Below are 13,226 nucleotides of genomic sequence, written 5' to 3' on the forward strand. Positions count from 1 at the left end.
CAAAAACTGAAACGTGTCGCTTCTGTGCAATTAGGTTACTACTTGGGGATTAGATTGTGTCATCCTAATTCATGAGGATGTCTGTCTTTGTGAGTGAATTTCCCTTGAGATGAGATTTGTGGGAGGGATCTTCTCCCTCCTGGACTGCAAATAAACATGCCCAAGAACATTCCTGGGCACCACGTTCCAGCTGGCCCTGAAAGGACAGTGTCCATGCTGGGCAACTCCTTTAACCTCCAAAAGAGGGAAGCTGCTGGCAAGCTGACTTTTGGGAATGGCTCTGGAACATTTTAGCTCCTGAAATGTGCTGGGGAATAGCTTGGGAGAGTACTTTTTGACACATGCTTAACTCACACCAGGGAAAGTCTTAACGCTTCACTAGCGTGGGCAATTGCAATCCATTGTCCAGGAACATTTCCACCTACTGTCTGATTTACTAGTACGAAGGTGGCCAGGGACACTGTCATGCACTTCTAGACTTTGTACTGTGATTGTACGTACACAGGAGAGAACAATTCAGGCACAGTCCTGATGTAAAGTTTACTTTTTATACCATTACTCCCCTGTCCATACGTACTTCAGAATAACTTACACAGTCTTTTCCTTCCACTTGAGATGAAGGGGTCTGAGGAAAGCCTTCCTCCCCAAGAACAATATTGAGAGTAGTAGGCAGTGTGCAGTTAGATAGCCTTCACATGTAGCTGCAATATTATGGGATCCTCATGCACTGGTTTTAAAGTATGAACACAGCGTTTTTCCAACAAGAAAAGTCACTGAGGGATAAAAACATACACATGATAAACAGCTGCATAATCCCCATCTGCAGAGCAGAAGAGGTAGAAGTCAGTAAACCTACTGATAAAAGGTACATTGCATTCAATGAGTTCTGCAAGAGGGCATTGACGCTCCTGCTTTTCTTTACTACTCAATGCAGCTGCAGTTAGGTAAGGTCCCAAAGTGCATTCTTGGTCCCCTAACTGCTCTACTTACATATTTGATAGGGCCAAATACATCAGGAAAAAAAAATCATAGAACTAACACACCATTAAATTATCACCCTGTCTACAATAATTAAACAAAATGCATAAACACAATGACCCAAAACAAACAAAACAATTTCAAAATTTTCTTCTCTTTGCAGTACTTTATGCAAGAGAAATGAGAAGGAAGAGTAACTTTGTTCACTTTGTGCATTTGACAGTATTAGTGGTACACCAAGTTTTACACGTGTCTTATATGGTAACAAGAAAGAACATCAATGCTTTAAGAAAATCAGTAAGTGATAAGAACTGCACTACAGTGGAAGCTGACAAAGGTCTGAATTGATTTTTAGACCTAAAGTGGAACTGTCTGTCTCTAATTAAAGCAACAGTTTTAAGTATAACCAATTAGTGCACTTTACTTACAGTGCAACTAATTTTGAAACATGGATTGCTATAGCCCTGATGTTTGACTTCATTTCTGAAAATGACAATGTTAAGTTTGAATGGTCATTTAGAAATTTTCCATTTTGGTGTTTTTTGAGACACACTGAAAGAGCATCAAGATATTCTTTTATTAATAATCATATTGACAACCACATGATTTATGATTGGTTCATATATACGGCTTCTTGATCAAAATAAAATTAGGATGAAAAAAAAAAGAAAACTTAAAAACCCCCCACTTTGTTCAAGGTGCTATGTATGTCCATAAGTTGGTGAATCATCCTGATACACCCTTGTGTACCAGCTCAGACTCTCCAAGTTAAACTTGTGCCTGCAATATCTGATTTGCATCAAGTGCCTTCTCTTGTAACGTATCTCAGGTGCACTGAGTGGTTTTGTAATTATACAGCAGGCTGTCAGGAAAGCAGAGCTACTTTGATTATAGAGTTTCTTACATGTTAAAAACAGATTATCTCCCTTGGCAAGATTGTGTTAAAATGTAACTTAAACTCCTAAGTATTAAAATATCCATAAATAATCCTATATAAAAGTAGGCTACATTGTCAAAGCTTCTGATTATTGGTAACTTCTACTGAAATGGGAACCGATCCATTTTAGTCTAAAAGTTTCAACATTTTAGCCATAAGCTTCTCTAATCACCATGCAGGATTTGAGTCAGAGCAAAAAAAAAAAAAAGTTTCCTACAGCACAGGCAAAGAGAAACTTCAGATATATAGTACAACGTCTGTTGCCTTTTTCCAATGTTGAAAACGCTGAACTTCCACCCTGTTTCAAGCAAAATCATTGCTACTCATGCCCAAAGGTAATTGCATCAGCTCTCTTCTGAACAATCCCTGTGACAGAGGAACAGCAGACTATGCTTTTACAGTAGTAAGACCTCTGTCTCTGTCACCTGAAACACAGCACCAATAGGTTAAAGCAAAGGCGAACTCTTTAAAGACACATAAAGCCTTCTAGAGTAACAAAAATCACACTAAAGATATGAAAATCAGATGTTTTCTGGAACTGTGGATTTCAATGTCACATGAATGGAAAAACACTTTGTATCTCTCTAAAATGCAGGATAAATACGGCAAGGTAATAATTTTTTCCACCTTGTCCTAAACCTTCAGAGACAGAGAACACTAATGAGAAAAGCATGTTTTATCCTCCTCTTTCACCTTTTGTCCTAGTAAGTGGCAGTAAACCTTCATGTATTATGGCTAGGAAAGGTCAAGGGGAGGGACAGGGACTAGAAAGAAGAAATATGAAGAAAAATAAATAAGACTAGCACATAGGGGGTCTCCTCAGATTGAAACAGACAGTGTTTTTGAAAGAAAAAGTATTATAGCACATAGTTTCATGTCAAACTGTCCTGACTTCAATGAGACATCAATTTTTATTTCTGAATTTCCAGTTTAAAATCAGATTGTGTAAACAGGAAGAAAACTGAGTATTTTCATCAGTAAGGATTCGGTGTACTTTGTCACAATGTAGTCTACCGGCAACCCCAACCTGTAACTGGTTTATTTAAGATGAGCTGATACATTGCTGACATTTTCAGTAAGAAATCTATCCAATACTATTCATACTGACATTACTCAGTCAAGCGTGCTCTTATATTCAGCCAATTTCTTTCTGGGTCTCTGCTCCAGTGACTGATTGAGAAATTAGTCTCAGCAAATGAAAGCATTATTACTCGCTGTACCTGCACCCATCTAGGAACACCTGAGATGAGACAGACTGTTCAAATCTATCTTCCCCAACAATGAATTCCTAAAAATAATTGAATGTTCTACTGCAGTACAGAAATGCATTGTGCTCTCCCTGCCATTTAAGGATAAGCCTTAAGATTTCACTCATCACAAAACTGCATTATTTTATATTTTGCCAAAAGTGGAAAAGGTAATACAGATAATAATGTACATGTTAAAAAAAAAAAAAAAAAAAAAGGCAAGTTATGCATGGTGCATAAGTGATCAGGACTTTGCTACTGTCAAGTCACTTCCACCTCACACATGCTGAGAGTTTTGTAAGAAAGTGTAAAAAACCTATTGTGTTAATCATCACGACCACTTAACTACTTCACTTCCTCGTTTGGAGAATTTTGGCTTTTGAAGACTGATTTGGTAACTCTCTTGAATATGTAGATACTCACCTGAATATGATCTCAAATCCTTTAAGAACATATTTTATTTCCATCTAAAGTACTATACCTTTTTATTCTCCACTTGAATCCAAGTTTCTTTTTCTTTTTTTTACTGCTATGATCACTATCTCAAAAAAGAAATTATAATCAAGCCTCAAACCATTAAAGAGCAAAATAAAAAATTTGCTTGAGGATATTAATAGAGACATTTCTAAGGTACCACACAAGCGAATTTGATGTATTTATTTGTAGCTCACATCATATGGAAAAATAATTTGAAAAAAGCTATTTGTTTCCATTGTTACTATAGTCAACTGTTAATCCAATCCTGCAGGTCTCTAACTTTAAGCAAACCTTACAGTGACATCAGAATTTATAGGAGGTTAACAGATCAAAACACTAAAGCAACAACACAACAAATGGAGCAATAATAAGGCTTTTCCCCTCTCTCGTGGCTTAATAGCTCTCTAAACCCAAAGTCCTATATGGTGTATATCTGGCATGACTTTCACAGTTATCCTCAAAACCTGCGTACAGAAAATTTTCCTTTCTTGGACCTCCGCTTTCCTATCTCAAAGGATAAAGTAGGCATGCTTTAATAACATTATCTCAATCCACTTGAAAAGCACTCTTAATTCTTACTAAAACAATCTAATCTGTTTGAGGCAAGATTTTGGTTTTATTTAGAACAGTAAACCTTATCTAATTAAGTGTAATGTTAGGATGTTAACTAACATACACAAGCCAACTTGTAAGAGTCCACTGTACACACACACTAATTCATACTAACTGAAGCCTAGACCCCAGCATCTTAGCCCAATAGGCAGCACCTAATGCCATCCTCCCGTACGTCCTCCTTCCCAAGTGTCATACACACAATGCAATTCACTGATAGCGGGCTTACCTGGAGTGGGGGGGATCCACTATTTTATCCTCATTAAGAACCAAGTGGAAGGTGACAACCAGTGTTTAATGTTAAGACCAGCGTCAAATTTCACTATCAACAAGAAGATGGTTTTCCTTTTCCCTTAGAACCTATCTAGGTAGTCAAAGCATTTGCTATAGTGCACAACAAAACAAACCCACAATTTTAGTGTTGGACTTTAGCTAGTAGGACTTCACACCCTCCTTGACTGCTACACTGCTCAGCCATACTGCAGTTTTCCAGTTTCACCTTCAGCTTTCCTTAGAGGTATCTTCCTCGACTGAAACATAAATCACTGAAAAGACAGGGCTCACCTTCAGTATTGGCAAGTTCATCAATACAGTGAAAAGACGGGATTTACTGTCTACTGAAACCAGTGGGGTTTTGGGCTTCCAAAATATAGCCTAAAGGTCAAAGATTCCCCCAATAAATGGACTATTTGATTATTCCCATGTTTGTTTTCAATCAGCAAGACTAACCCAGGACAGTTTAAGCATAAGCACCTAATCTAATTCAAGAATTATATTCAGTGGATGGAAACATGTGATGGTTACCAATGCCTTCAAGAACAAAATTACTAAAAAAAATAATAAAAATCTCTGTTTATCAGCAGCCAAGTACAATCTCACATATATGCCCCAACACTCAGTCACAATATACTGATGCGCTTTAAATATGGACAAATTACTCATGTAACATAAGCCACCTTCCTCCTGGTGAATTCCACTCAGAAGGCTAAATATATACTGCTCGTCTTTGTATACCAAAGCATCCAGCCAGCTGGTGCAGAGAGGAAAGAAAACCAGCTTACATTTTTCACCAGAGAGGTAAGGGAAAAAAAAAAAAAGAAAGAGAACAAGGCCTGTGTATCAGCTATTTTTGTTTTGCAAACTAGTCAGGACTTGTGCTTTTTAATTTCACTTGATGGTTGATAACCAATATACACAAACACACAGTGTAAGATTTTTGAGTACTACAGACCTATGTAAAACAGCCCAAACACCAGATCACAGATGAAAATTAAGGGGCAAAAAGATGTAACTTCTACTCAATGCTCTGGTTTTCAACTTTTAGTGAGTTCTTAATTTATTAGTTATAACTTGTTTTTGTTGGAGAGGATTCAGAAAAAGCTGGGAGATTTTTCTAAGCGTCAGCTTAAAAATACTTACAACTATTTCTTAAATGCCAGCTTAAGAAATGTATAAATAAAATTCAGCATTAAGACCTCTAAACTTGGAGGGACATGCTCAGAACAGGAAATGATAGTTTGTTAATAAAGAAAGGTAAATCATTCTCTAGGCTTCCGGTGGGAAACTTGGCAGCGAAAGGATTTTGACCTCAGTGGAAGGTAACTGCCACAAATGACAAATCAAGCAACTTTCTTCTTACAAGTGAGGCAAATGTTTGACATAAGGCTGGACTGCATTCAGATCTATCATTCCCTGTGGCATATTCTTCTACTTTTAACAAATAATCCTGCAAGCTTTTTGCACTGACCATATTAATTTTCTTTTATTTTTTCCTCTCTCTCTCTGAGTAAAGCCATGCAAGCCTAACATTTTTTGTGAATGATTACTTATTTCCTATTTGAAGCACAAAAGCTCATCACTTATAGAATAGGTCAAGCTTTCAGTGCCTATTAGTCCTAGTCTGGAATGAATTAATGCATTTTCCTATGTTCATTTTCCTTTTCCATTGTAGGAACAGTATATGGGACATTTGTGCAAAGGAAGGAAGCAAAAATCCTGCATTATTTTCAAGTGAAGTAGTAAACAACAACAAAAAAATGCACTTAAAAATTCCATTTTAGTTTTTGTATTAGACTCACTGTGACTATATCACTGTGAAGTTTGCAATTAGAAGTACCAGCTTTCCCAACTCAGAACAATAAATGACAGGAAAAAATGACAAGTAGCCCAGTTTAATTTCAAACGTTAATATATTTTCTATTTTATAGTGAACATATGCATCGTTCACCCCTTATTTGCAGCAACTATGACGTCCTCATAAAAAGGGGTGACATTTGTAAGATGCCTCTTAAAATAAATATTTCTTTTTATAAAATAATAAAACTTCAAATAAATATTCTTTACACTAAACAATATGTTGAAAAAATTAGAAAATAAAGGCTGAATTTTACTGTAACTGTACAATATACATGAAGTCCAAAGGGAAATCAGAGTCTTGTAATAGAAGGTTTCCGTAAGACAAAATACAATCTAAAAACATACTGATTGATTCACATTCTTCCGAATGTACAACATATTAGTATAATATTTTGTGACTGTGCCATGTCTTATGACACCACTTATTTTTCACAGTTGAAAATATTATTGTATATACAAAAATATAGCACATTATCTCTGGCAGAAAACAATGAAAAAAAGGAGTCATTTGCTAATTTACAAATTTTGCAAGTACTATTCACAAACAATAGAGTTGCCTAGGAGTGTCTGTGTTGCTTTAGCTTATGCAATATGTGGGTCACAATGTACTGCATCCCATTTTTTTTTTCTGTATCCCACTAGCTGGATTCTAACAAGCGTATCAGTTAAGATGGCACACACAGAGAAAAGCATTTCACTGCGAACAGCAAAGTATATCCCCAACCCTTCTACTACAGTGCCAAGACCATAGCAGCTTAGTTGGTTGCATATGTACGTTAAAATAATCCTTATTACTTTAGTATTTCTGACTAGTGATGCTATGTTGGCTTTTCAAAGTTCCTGGGGGGGACGCTGGGAGCTTTGCAGCAAACAGTGTTGGAGTGTTTACAACGGCACCCAGGCCGATTTACCCGGTCGTAACAGCCCTGGCACAACTTAAGGCAACCCTTGGCGGGCAGGTAACACCACAAGCAAGGCAGAAAGAGGGACATCACACCCATAGCAGACCATCTAGTGCAGCAATGGGACTGACTGCAGGAGCAGGGGTTGTCAGCACAGTTGTCCTCATCATCGTTAGAGCAGTGATAGAAGAGGCCCTTCACGCAGCAAACGCAAGTCCCGTAATCAACCACGTTCTGGGCTGAGCAAAGACACTGCTTGTCACAGATCCAACATGATGGGAGGGTCCTTGGATAAGTGCACTCCTTACACTTACACTTTCCGCAGTCCTCGCACCTGTAGCTGTGCGCTCCCAAGTCTTCTTTGCTCAGCGGCTTTAGCTCACTTGACTTGAGCTCAGACTTGGGCTGCATTCGGACTATCCCCTCGGCAACTGGCCCCGAAGATGATCCTAGAAGTCTTTGTTCGGATGAGTTACTGCTTGTACTTGTCCTTGTACTGCTCCGCGAACCTGTGCTGACCGTGCTGATGGATCGGGACAGAGGCACCCGAGGAGAGGTGTGTGTTTGCGTGTGCTGAATCCGGCTAAAATGACGATGCTCGGGCAAGCCATGGGGCCTTTCATTTTTGGGTTGGGTTGCTAGCCGAGGAGCGGACTTGACCCCCGGCCGTGGAGCCACCGTAGGTCCCTCCGTGTACTCATTCGTGTTTCGGATGGCTCTGATCTGGTCCAGCGACAAGACGTGAATCTGCTGCGTCAGGACATCCCGCAGGTCGGGCTCCCCGTGCGGTCTCCCACTGTCACGCCGAGCCTGTAGCAAGGCCTGCGACCCACTGCCGTGCTGAGCTCTCGTCTCCATCAGGGCCCAGAAGCGTGCTCACCCCGGCAGGCTTAGAACACATCTGAAATCCTGGAGCAACAAAAAGAGGATTCACTATTGCAACACATCTCATGCTCTCTCCAGCAGCCTCTCAAGCCTGCAGGATCCCACAGCACCGCAAACCATCAAGTAATGCATCAGCCATGAAAAAAGGAGTCACATCTGGGGCGGAGCGCGGGCGCCGTTCAGCTGAATGTACTTCCCTCGGCCTGTCCTGCCTACTCCTGTGGAGAGCTTAAAGGGATTCTGTTCTAGGTCCACGCATCTTAACTCGTGGCTCTAGAAAGTCTAGGTCTTGCGCCTGCTAACTAAGGCTTCCCAGGCCATCTTCTGGTTAGACTGTGGCCTTTATAGTGATTACATTTCAGCCACTTGAAGTGGCTCTTCTTTTCACATCAGGCTACTGAAAAACTTATACTAAAAAAAAAAAAAGCCTGCAAGTATTTAGCAAGTGTAATGTGACCTGCTGATGACAGACATATAATTCTCCAATTTTGTTTAAAACTGGATAATATTTTGGTAGGCTAGTCTCTTTACACATTAAACTTTACATGATGTAAATAGGAAATTTTAGTTTAATACCAATGGTCCCAAGAAAAACACTAAATAGCAATAAAATGTTTGAGGTTAGACATTAAATGAGTTAGTGCTACCAAAAACTTCAACAGCGCAAGTAAAAATATCTCTCTCCAGTATTTTAGTGTGTGTCATACTTGTGTACACCACTGCGATTGTTATTTTAAGGCTCAATACTACAAAAGCAATGCTACCACAGTTTTATTTTTTTAAAACGTGTAAAAAATTCCATAGACTACGTTTCAAACTGTAAATATTACCAAGAGTGGCTTGTGGGACAGAGGCATGCATAATATAACCAAACAATGCCAGCATCCAACAAGTCTACTTGATTGCGAATATGACTTTAAAGGTTCATTAACTACAAAGCAGAAACGCAGACTTAACAATTTAAATGGAAACCCAGTAAAAGACCCAGAAGATGAGAACTTGTAAATAACTAACTTCCACACTCAGATATGCAAAAGTTTCAAGTACTGCCCTCTAAATTAGTTAATATTTGTTTTGCCTTTATCATATCTTAAAGTGGTTCCAAAATCCAATTACCTATACAAAAATCCAGAACAATATTTTACAATTAAAACCCAAGCAGGAACCAAGTTTCTTACAAGGACCACACAATGTCTTCAATTATACCTAGAAAGAGCACCATAGTGTTACTCTGTACACATCAGTTACCAACAATAATACTATACCGCAGTATAACAAAATATAGCCAAACAGTTTAACAATGAATACCTCAAGACACTGTCTTTATTCTAACAGCAGTGGAAAACATTTAACCTTTTAACTCCCCCTGGCTCCCTCCTCTCAAGTGCTTTTTCTTAAAAAAAAAAAAAAAAAAAAAAAAAAATTAAAAAATCTAAGTTTTAAGAGTGACCACCTATTTTAAATATTGCCAGATCCTGGTTTTCGACACAGAGTGTATGTCACGGTATATATATATCCCCCCCCCCCCAAAAAAAAAAAGTCTTGCAAACTTATCTTGAAGCATTGCTTATGTTTTCCTTTGCCATATAAAAAGTTTCAATCAACAGCCTAAGTAGACATTTCCTCACCTGAAACTATCTGGAGATAAAAAAGAACAGAAAATAAAATACTTTCCCCATCCTTGAGAGGAACTAGCAGCCCTGTCTGCCCTCCATGTCCAGACTTTAGCCAGAAGACTCAGCCAGCCGAGAAGATACGCCGAATCAAACCCTGCCTCTCCAGAAATGACAACCCAGTGCAAAAGCAGAGCTGACCCTGACCTGCAGGCGCTTAAGACGACACCGGTCTCGGTGGCGGAGCCCCCCTCAGACGCCGAGGTGGGCGCTGGAGGAGAAAACCCCTTCCCCTTGGCAGGCTCCATCCCGGCGCGGAGGGGGCGCGCAGCAGGTGGGCGGCGGCCGCCCCTCGCCCGCAGGAGCGCGGCCGCAGGCGCCGCCGGCAGCCCCGCAAGTGCAGACAACCTGGAGATAACCAGGAGACATCCTCTGGGCTGGGAGGTGGGAGGGGGCTGCCGCAGCCGCCTTATCAGGAAAGTCAAACCCATGTTTCCTTTTAACTCTTCCCCCCTGCCCTCCCCCGAGAGATGCTAAAGAAGCCTTCCCCTCCCGGGTAATGCAAGGCGCCCTGCAGACGGTCTGAGACAACACCTCCGGGACAGTTGGGCAAAAGGCAGATTACCCCCTCTCACCTTGCCGTAAGCACCCATTCAGCTCCACAAAGCCAGCCGCTGGAAAAGCTCCTCTTATTTTACGCATATTCTGCAAATTGCCTGAACTTCAGTCCGCCCCCGCCGCCCCAGCCCGAAGGGACCCAGCAGGCATTTTCAGTGGGACATCGGTCCGAGCCGGGCGATCCTCCTTTTTCTCCCCTGGATGGATCCGCTAACAGGACAAGATGCAAACCTCCAGCGCATTTATTTGCAAACATATATTTGCCTGAAAATTCTTACGGGAAAGCACGTCTCTCCCTCCTCTCATCTAGCACCTCTCTCCTTTCCATCCACCAAGAGCAGAGAAGCAGCATTTGCCTTTTTGTGTGTGCATGTGTGTGATAACACGATTCCCCACTTCCAAAAGCCAAAGTCCACTCTCGCAGAGCTTAAGTGCCATGATTGCTAACTTTTCCTAGCTGGGATTGGCAAAAGGGGGAGCAAGGGGGCCGGGTTTCGCGTTCGGCACTTTTGGGGAAGTTTAAAACGCAAGGGGCTTCTTGCGTGCTGTGGAAAAACCCCGTGTCTGGCTGGCTGCGAGAAGGCGAGCCTCAGGGGGAGAAGTCCTCTGCCCGTGAATTTCTGTTTTGTGTCCGGAGCCTGTGCAAGGCACCCCCACCCCCATCCCCACCGCACACACACCAACCACCTCCTCTTCTTTCAAAGTGCTTTGAAACCCCCATTAGGGGCCGAGTGTGTGATCAGACTATGGATTAGGGCAAAAGGGACTTTACCATCGGGTGGGGCAAACTGACACACAAATAGCTTGCTGAAAACACCAGCAGCTTTTTTTTTGGGGGGACGGGGGTTGTTACAAAGTAAACCCACCAAAGGGGGGGAAAAAAAAGGTTAAAGCAAAAATTAAGGCTTTCCTTCCCCTCCACACATATCCTCTGCATAGAAGAACCTGGGGAAGAACTTTCCTCGTCTTATGGACCGAATTAATTTAATCACACGCGAAATATACGTGCATGTACAGACACACACATATATACTTATACCGGACATGCACTCACTTCCGAATTGCACGGATCTCCCGACGCCACTACAGACGGGCGTAAATCACGCACTGAAAGGCGGGCTGCTCGCTCTCCCCCAAGACGGGGGTACAAACAGCCCCGGCGCTCGCCAACCCCGCAGCGCCCTCCCTTCACCTCCCCCCGGGGCTTGCTGGAAACCCACGCGTGCCCGGCGAGGCAGGAGCGCGCAAGACCGCCCGTCCCCGGCTCCCCGCAGCAGGGAGAACACGCCGAAGTCGTCTTCCCCCCTCCACCCCCCCCGCCCCGCTCGCAGCCCCCGCAGGCATGCCTCCGCGCCCGCGCAGCCCCCCGCCCCCCGCGCAGCCTGCCGCCCCCCGCGCCCCCGAGGCACCCCGGCGGGGCGCAAATGCGGCGCAGCCCGCAAACCCCAGCGGAGCTTCCCCCCCCCTCCCCGGAGAGAAACCGCTCCGAAATCCCACCTCCGGCTCCTCTCTGGGAAAGGAAGGAGAGGGGAAGGGGGGAGAGGGAGAACCTGTACGAATGGAAAAGGGATCGGCCTCAAACATTTCCACGAGTTTTCTTGGAGCAACCAAGGGGGGGGGGGGGGGAGTACTGAAAAGCTTGTTTTGCAAAGAAGGAAAAGGCTCTCACCGTGATCGCGGCGCTGCACCAAACCCCTCTCTCTCTTGTATTTTCTTCTTCCTGCGGTTTGCAAATAAATCCAGCCCTAAAGCAAAAAAAAATTCTTTTCCAAACTCTGCTTTAGTCCAACTTGCAAATTAGAGTACGAATGATCACCATGTAAAAAAGTCCTGAGCAAAGTTAGGTCCCTCTCCCCAGATCGATTATAAATAGGTATGTGCGCGTATATACTATAATAATAATAATAATAAAAACACCTCTCCGGATCGGGGTGGGTTTTCTTTGCTCCTAAAAAGAAATCACTCAGTCTCTCACACACACACTTTCCTTTTTTCCTCAATGAACAGGAGGCCGAATCGCCAATACCAAGTCACTTTTTTTGTTGTTGTTGCAAATGATCAAGAGGAAGGGGAAAGCCAAAGAAAACAAAATAAAGTGGATCTAAAATAAAATCCCAAAGCTTTCTTCCACTGAGCTCCTCCAAAAAAGCAGCTTGTGCAATGTAGCCGTTCTGCTGAGAAGCTGCTTGCTGCAAGCTCCTCTCCCCTCTCTCCCTCTAGCTTTCTCGCTCCCTCTGCGAGCGTGTGTGTGTTGCAGGCAGCTCTGTGGTTTGCAATCGGGGGGGGGGTGTTTTGGGAGCGCAGCGGATTTGTGGTGGTGGTTGTTGTTGTGTGTTTGGAGGAGGTGGAGGAGGAGGAGGAAGATTTGAGATCTGAGCTGTAGGGGCTCGGCGTTTTTCTGCTCGCTCGCTCTCTCCCTCTCTCTCTTTTTCTTTCCGGAGGAGGTAGGGTGATCTCTCTGCAAAAGCAGCAGTAAATGGCGTCATGTGGATCTGAGGAGGAACAGAGCAGTTGTTGTCCCAGAGGATATATCGCATCCGGTCCCAGCTCATTGGCTCTGCGGGGCTACATTCACTGGCGCTCCCAGCGCCCTGCCAGCACTCCGAGCTGCGGGAGGCATTCAAAAGGGCAGCGCCGCCGCCGCGGCCGCCGCCGCTGCCGCCACCGCGCCGGCCCCGGCCCCGGCCCCGGCGCTGCGCGGGGCGGCGGGGAGCCCCGCAGCCCCGCTCCCGGGGCCTGGCCGCAGCCTGTTTTCACAGGAGGCTCCTGCGTGCGCGGTCACACGACGCTTAGGGTTGCTTTTGTGCTCGTATATTTATTC

The 13,226-nt window shown here is 43.2% G+C and overlaps 1 protein-coding gene across 2 annotated transcripts; it reads right to left on the reverse strand.

Annotated features, from left to right (window-relative positions):
- Positions 1 to 6,495: 6,495 nt before the first annotated feature.
- Positions 6,496 to 12,753, reverse strand: SPRY2 (sprouty RTK signaling antagonist 2). Of its 2 annotated transcripts, none has more exons than XM_082337963.1 (2): positions 12,075 to 12,753; positions 6,496 to 8,198 (listed from the first exon to the last, which is right to left on the reverse strand). In XM_082337963.1, exon 2 carries the CDS (start codon positions 8,145 to 8,147, stop codon positions 7,206 to 7,208), a length of 942 nt encoding a protein of 313 aa, XP_082194089.1. In that variant the 5' UTR covers positions 8,148 to 8,198; positions 12,075 to 12,753; the 3' UTR covers positions 6,496 to 7,205. The 2 variants fall into 2 exon arrangements, with proteins under 2 accessions (XP_082194089.1, XP_082194090.1); XM_082337964.1 differs by lacking the exon at positions 12,075 to 12,753 and adding an exon at positions 10,423 to 10,586.
- Positions 12,754 to 13,226: the final 473 nt, after the last annotated feature.

The sequence above is a fragment of the Platalea leucorodia genome (genome assembly GCF_965183815.1).
Source record: "Platalea leucorodia genome assembly, chromosome: 2".
Classification (NCBI taxonomy): domain Eukaryota; kingdom Metazoa; phylum Chordata; class Aves; order Pelecaniformes; family Threskiornithidae; genus Platalea; species Platalea leucorodia.